The following is a 7530-nucleotide window of genomic DNA, read 5'->3' on the forward strand; positions in this document are numbered from 1 at the left end:
ATGAAGCAGAAGAGTGACTGAGTGGTTTCATTTAGGGGCAAATATCATCATGTGTGTTTGGTCAGTTTTTACATCCCTATCCCCATTGATTGCTTCCTGCCCCCAGCGTCACTAGGGTTATATAAACAACTCACCTGCCTGCAGAGCTTTGTCACACGAGGCACAACCCACTGAAGAGAGCCAAGATGGTAAGTAGTGAACAAAGCTTCAGTCATAGGATATTTCTTCAGTCTCCTTATAGCCAATATCTGCCTTCATTATTCCTTATCTTAGTGATGGCATTATATCAAGCTCAAAACAACGATGTTTCTCATTTTCTCCAACTTTTATAACCATATTGTGTGATCTAACTTTATTGTCGTATGTGTCATATTACACTTCTAAATGCACACCAAAGAGAAATACTGTTATACTTTGCTTTTTAAAAAAGTTTGTCTTTCGGATTACACTTTCAAATAAACACTCAGGTTGTTACAGGTTGAAAATTAGAAAGGCAGAAGTGGTAAATCTTGAGGTTTGTGTTAACATCACTTGCAGATTCATACACACACACAACAGAAAGAAGAGAAAAGGCTTGGAAGCATTAACACCTTTCTATTTTTTTCATAGTTTTTTTTAGAGGTGTGATATTTTTTTCAATAATTGACATTAATTCAAGAAATATTTCTCACTTTTACTATGTGATTTGATAAAGATATGTAGATCCAAACCAAAGCTGAGCAAAAAAATCTGAAATGTCTATGTTTTTTATTTGCCCAGGAATTGCTTTGGTCATCTATTATATATATACTATACTATACTATACAATAGTTAGGCTGATGCAAATTCCCAGAGGGATAAGTTAACTTAATTACTCTCCAACAAATTGCCTGTGCGGTCAATGATGAACCAGTAGTGATCTGAGATAAGACATGACTAGAATATATTGTGGGTGATATAGACTGAGGTATATATCAGTGTGGTACAGGTATATAGGGCCAGAATGTTAAAGTTCATATGTAACTATCAGGTAAAGTCCTTCATATAGATAGTAGTGAATGGAATTTATTGCTTTGTTGATTAGGTTCACTGACTTTGAAGAAAATCCCAGGTATGACATGATGAGATTGACTTATTAGGTTAGCTAGTTTTTTATTAGTTTTGTCTTTAATTGTTGGCTCACACAGCCACACCTTTAAGAGAGGAGTGGTAGTAGTACTTATCTAGATATACTGTGGCAGAAAGTCCATGTGTGGGTGTCTTTTTATGGTTTAACTGTCTCTATAGACGATGACCACATGCGAGTGAACAAATACAGTGCCTTCCTGTTTCAGTACTTTTACAGCCGAGGATACACTATTCCACCCTGGTTGATCATTAACAGCGAAGATAAGAACCCCTATTATCATCAATTCTCCCACCAGAGTACACCGTGCACACAATAATTTAATTTGTCTCTAAAATAGTCTTTAATTATAAGTGTTTTTGAAACATGCAGGGAAATAGACTTGTTCTAAAATTAAATATCTTCTGCCTGAAATCTAGTTGCCAAACTTAAGTTAAGTTACTAAAATAAAAACAATGCATTAAATCTATGAAATGGCCATTTTAATTAATACTCATCTTCCCAAATCAGTTCCCATATTCCTCTTTGTCATTTCCCTTTACAGAAAGTGAGAGACATGACATTCAGGGAGGGGCAGGAGTTCAAGATCCGCATCAAGCCCAAGGACAGCTGCAGCTCGTAAGTTCTCTTCATAGGAGGTCAAGTGGTGGTGTTGAAGCACTTTCTGAAAAGTTTTTACAGATCTGTTGTCTCTGGTTCATACAGTGTAGCTTATTGATGTGGATTATCAAGAGGAAGTGGGAGGAGTATACTGTGAAACGGGCTAATGTTTCATCCACTTCTTCCCTTTTTCATCACACCCTTTTGACTTCTGTGTTTCTGTCTCCACTGCAGCTTTGCCATCAACATTGGTCATGATTCGGAAAACATTGCGATGCACTTCAACCCTCGTTTTGACACCAACACCATTGTCTTCAACTCCTTGTCTGGCGGGTGCTGGGGTGATGAGTTCACAGAGGGAAACTTCCCCTTCGTTCGTGGGGAGGAATGCAAGGTGTGTTAGGAGAGTATGAGGGTGTATGCCAGTTGTCTGTAATCTCTCAAACTTCTGTTTAGTCTGATACCAAACAGCGACAATTTAGTCTCCAGCATACACTTAGACACAAGGTTTAGTTTAGTAAGTAGGCTGAGTTTAATACACATACAGTGTAGTCTTTAGGTTTAACTTTAAAGTGAGATTACATAACCATTGCTTAATATCAATCAGTTGCCACAGGTGACAATTACAATACAATGCTCGAACATAGTGCAGCAGCAGTAGCATGAGAAGAGAATAATCACCAAGTCAGTGAACTGACTCAGTAAAGTCAGTTATTTTTGCTAATATTAGCCATAACAGTAGTCACCCTAAACTACTGATACTCATTCCACACCAAATATTTTTGAATGAGCAAAATCCTTAGTATTTTGAGTATTTTTGCATATTTCAACCTTTCATTTGAAGAAGAGCAAGTTATTTCTTCTCTCAGAAGTTATATACAGTAGTCTCACTAGCTTTTCAAACCAAATACACCTGCAAAAGTAAAAGGAAGTACACACAAGGATCATGTCCCAATGTTCAACAAAAAAGGTAGAGATAAAGATAACTGTGGCAACAGAAATTGCACTGCTATAAATTGTGTTTAAAAAAGTGTTTTCCTTACATTACTTTAATGATTTCACATCACATTCTGCAGCACAGATGCCATTCCAGAGGCAAAGTTACTATAGATTTTAATAGAATATGTTACATTCTTATATTGTTTAGACAACAAAGGCTTAAAGCTGCTGTATTCGATGGAATATTTTTGTGGACCTCTGGCAGAGTACCTCTGCTATATTTAGTCATTTGCTCATGCTTAGTTTTCATTATGTTTTTGCCATGAGGTGGTTATTAGCGTGCTTGGCATCTGTGCTTTTACACTGTTAGGTCAACCCACACTGGGCTATCATAAAGGGGTTTATAGGCTTATAAAATGTAATAACCACTGAGAGAGATAGTCTTACCTATCTATCGCAGCAATCTTTTTTTCATACTGCACATGTTCTCTTATCTTTATGTTGTATGAAATTAACTGAAACAAAGATAAATTGTGTGTTTTCTCTTTACCTCTTTGTTTTTTTTATGCACCTCAGTTTTACGTCAGCTTCAGCAATGGGCAGTTTTACATCAGGCTTCCTGATGGCTCTATTTTGAACTTCCCCAACAGACTGGGAGACATGAAGTACAAGTACTTTGATGTCAGCGGTGATGCAAGGATTGTTGGTATCAAGATCAAGTAGAGGTTGAACTCTTCTTAACCCTTTGACTCTTCCATCCACCTTTTGTTTGTTGCTCTGTTTTACATTTTCTCCTCCTGATGTTTATGGGAAAATAACACTAGAAACCTTTAACAACATGGAGTGTTAATGTTGTAATAAGAGGAAATTGCCTAAAGAGGGAGCCACAGCACATCTTACCTCACTGTGCTTGCTTGACATCTCTTCAGTCACTGGGTTTGTTAATAAATGAGTGTCACCTCTGTCTCTGTCTCTCTCTCAGTTAAGTTCAGTTCAATATGATTTATTGGCATGAATGTTTAGGTTCAAGAATGTTGTCAAAGCGGTTTGCAGCAAAATCCCAAAGTTTATATTTTGAATCAGACACAAAAAGAATTATTCCAATCTTGACCATTCACTCTCTCTCTCTCTCTCTCTCTCTCTCTCTCTCTCTCTCTCTCTCTCTCTCTCTCTCTTTATCTCTCCCTCTGACACACACTGATACAGCACACCATACATCATCTCCAATGATGAGTCTTAATCTACAATTGATATATGTTTTAACTCTGTATGCAACACTCATGAAACACATTATGTATTACAATATATTACAATAATATGTAATGTATGCTGCTGCCTTTTTATTTTTATTCTCAATTAGTTTTTTTCTGGTTATATAAAGGTACAATAGTAATAATACAATCTAAAACATAAATAACATCTAAACTAATATCTAAATCAATTCATTGACAAATATCAATATTTCACTTGAAGAGCTTTCTAATTTAGGTCACTATTAAAACAAAATAAAAGCCAATGAAGCTGCATGATGAACATAGGTGGTGAATTAATAAATGTAAAGTCAATTGTATTATTGTATTATTCTACATACATCTGAATGTCTGTGGCATTAAATGCAAGTCTGTTCATAAGGGTGACTTGGAATTAGACATTGGTCATATTAATGTTAATGTTTATGGTAATAATTAGAACGGCGCTGTAAATAAGAATTGATAATTAGCAGTGAGATTGCAGTGTGAATGCGGCAGATATGTGACTGTACTGGAAGGATAGAGAAGATAATAGAGGATAAAACAGGAGGGACAATATATGACAGAGGTGAGATGAAGCATATTCTTACAGAGTCAATTTGCAGGAGGACTCAAAGAAGGCATGGCCTAAGGCTGAGGAATGTGGCACGATGCAACCACATTCCCTGGAAGGAGATGAAATATCCTTTACATGTGTATGTTCATGTGTGTGTGTGTGTGTGTGTGTGTGTGTGTAAAGAAATTAAGCAGTTATTTACATTTGATTCCATTGTCCAACTATTTGTCCAACCATTGTCCTACTAATTTCAAATATTTAATTGACAAGTTCTTCAGTATTTCTTCTAAAATATTTTCAAAACTACTGAATTTTTCAATGTAATTCAACCCTTTGTAGCTTAGAAAATAACACATTTTTACCCAGATATCAGTAGCTTAAAGATCCCATCAAATGTGTAGGCTTATTTGTCAGAATGATGTCATCAGTGTCGAGGCGACATAATTGGAGATTGTTAGATAGGCAGAATTTGTACATGTGGGGATAAGTGTTAGATTATATAATAAACAAGACAAATCAAATATTTTGTCATTTGTGCCAAACCAGAAAACTTGGGGTCAGTTTTTCACATTAGCAAACATTCACCTGCTGTGCTGAATTTTTCTGCACCCCTACACTCTGGTTACTCCTCTCAACAGAGCCGGAAATGTGTAGCATCACAGCATTTACAAAGTTTGAAGAATGTGAAAAATTATTACAAGCATCTCACAACTACGACAATTTCCAACATTGTACAAAATTACAAGAATGAAAATTATAAGGGGTCAAAAAAAAAGTCCCGCTTCAGTGTCTATGTTCTGTAACCATTTATTCATTGTCTAAAGGTCTGGCGTAGTCACAGCGGAACCGGGGTCAGTCCTGCTTGATCCCACAGACTGACCTTTTTGGGCCAAGTAATCTTTATAGTTCCGGGTCAGAAGAGTGTAAAGAAATGGATTGATGCAGCTGTTCCCATAGGTCAGACACGTGACAAAAAAATTCACATAATTATGAGCAGCGGGAGACAAAGCTTTGAGGGACTCTGGAGAGAATAGTTTGGCTAGCTGCCATCCCCAGAAAGGCAAGAAACAACCCCAGTAGGCCAATACAATGCTAAAGATCATTGATACGACTTTTTGCTTGAGTCCTCTCCTCCGGGAAGATCGGCCGCTACCTCGTAAGCTAGCCTGCACAGCACAGTAGCGCCTGGCTAGTCCAACATAGAGTCCAACAATTACCAATCCAGGAACTAAAACACTTGTAAGAAACAGGACAGTGATATAAGCCTTGAATGCCTCAGGGGTCCAAGTAGGGAAGCAGATCCTCTTAACTAAACCAACCGTTGTTACTTTGCCCTCCCTGAGTCGGATCATCACCATCATGGGAAGCGTTACCACGAAAGCTAACCCCCAGATAATTGCTGCTGCTAGCTTTCGTTTGCGGGACGAGGACCTGTGTGCGCTGAAGGGCCTAGCCACGGCACGGTAGCGTTCCAGGCTCATAGCAACTAAAATGAAGACACTGGCATGCATGGTGAGGAGGTCGAGACTTAGCAGGATGCGACAACCAACCTCACCAAACAGCCAGTCATGGGCGAAGTATGTGCACACCACGAAGGGGATGGTGGAGAGGTAGAGCAAGTCTGCCAGAGCCAAATTGATAATGTAAACGTACATGGAACCTGTCCGGCGCAAAGCTGCTGAACGAGTAATTATGAGTGTGTACGTGTTGCCTGCCACACCCATGGCACACATGATCATCAGTGTGACACCAAGCAGAGATGTTACCCAAAGGACCCCGCTGCCTCCACCGCCACCAGCACTCTGCTGGGACCCTCCATCTCCAGATTCCGGGCTCAGGACAAGTCCCAGCTGTGGCGTAATGGTGGCATTAGGAGTGCAGTTCATTGCAGGTTCCCAGTTGAAAGGTCAGATGTCAGACGCTAATGTTTAAAAGCCAACATAGACAGTACTATATGACGTTTGGCTCCTGCATTAAATTAGAGATTTATAGTCTTTATAAACACAGATTGAAGATGGCAGCTGATTGTAAAGTCATTTCGTCATAACTCCTTATGAAATTTTGGTAAATCCAAGAAATATCATTAATGGGCAATAGGTGGAAGAGCAGGCATGACAATGGTAATCCACAGAGATGATAAGTATACCACTGACACTGCTAGAAGCTTCAGTGACTACAGCACTGCCTGTGGCTTGTAGTGCTTATCATCAGAGGTAAGGTCCGCCACACAGCCATGATCCCATATTTCTCCAACATCAGTGTGGCACAGTGAGTGAGGACACTGTCTTTCAACTTGACAAACTATTTTCTAAATCTCTGATAGCAAACTCCTGCAGTGCCGAGGTGTGCTCAAGAAAGACTTCAGGTCCGGACATTTCCAGGGATAAATTATGTCACTTTTATTACATGAAAGAAAAATTCCAACGTCTTTCTCTATCAGTGTCTACTGTGGTGACCCCATGTCCAGTTTTGGTTAAAAAAATAATTCCTCGACTGGACCAAGCAAGGTTGAATCAACAACTGTATTATATTCAGTCAAAATTTGTCTGGTCTTCTCTCTTCTAGATTTCTACCTGCATATAGACATCTATGTAGTACAGATCCTTTGCCTTGTCCAAATTATCCATGTTAATTCCTCACTGGCGCTCCTCTATACCTCCATCAAGGATCTGATGCATAGCCGATGAACCTTCAGTTTCTCCTTGGATCTTCAGGACCCATTTGACTCCCTCTTTTGATAAAATACTGTTGTGTCTGGTGTGTTCTTTGGTGTGCTCCTGGTCCCAGTCCACTCCCTCCCCTTCTTTTCTCTATCCTCCCTCTTTCTCACCAAGGTGGAAAACTAGCATGTGCCTATAGATTTATGAGGTATTCCTCTCGGGCCTCCATCTGCTCTGTCTGAGCTCAAAAGGTTTAGTTTTAGACACCCACAAACCACTGGGGTTGGCAATTGTCCACAACCACACACACATACCATAAGAACAAGAGCCAAACACATCATACATAAAAAAGGAGCATATGTATTCTTTTCTGCTAATTTTAGAAGTACTTTAAAAAACATGAATGAATGTACTTGCTTC

General features: G+C 38.9%; 2 protein-coding genes across 2 annotated transcripts; one reads left to right on the forward strand and one right to left on the reverse strand.

Annotated features, from left to right (window-relative positions):
- The first annotated feature begins 102 nt into the window (after positions 1-102).
- LOC119898604 (beta-galactoside-binding lectin-like) lies at positions 103-3608 on the forward strand. The gene is made up of 4 exons (XM_038712752.1): positions 103-188; positions 1650-1723; positions 1940-2099; positions 3221-3608. Exons 1-4 carry the CDS (start codon positions 186-188, stop codon positions 3365-3367), a joined length of 384 nt encoding a protein of 127 aa, XP_038568680.1. The 5' UTR covers positions 103-185; the 3' UTR covers positions 3368-3608.
- Positions 3609-3962: 354 nt separating this feature from the next.
- LOC119898603 (urotensin-2 receptor) lies at positions 3963-7132 on the reverse strand. The gene has a single exon (XM_038712751.1). It carries the CDS (start codon positions 6334-6336, stop codon positions 5269-5271), a length of 1068 nt encoding a protein of 355 aa, XP_038568679.1. The 5' UTR covers positions 6337-7132; the 3' UTR covers positions 3963-5268.
- Between the last annotated feature and the right edge of the window lie 398 nt (positions 7133-7530).

This window comes from Micropterus salmoides, unplaced genomic scaffold (assembly GCF_014851395.1).
Source record: "Micropterus salmoides isolate LMB-PRFRI ecotype aquatic unplaced genomic scaffold, ASM1485139v1 Ms_hic_scaffold_12, whole genome shotgun sequence".
NCBI lineage: Eukaryota > Metazoa > Chordata > Actinopteri > Centrarchiformes > Centrarchidae > Micropterus > Micropterus salmoides.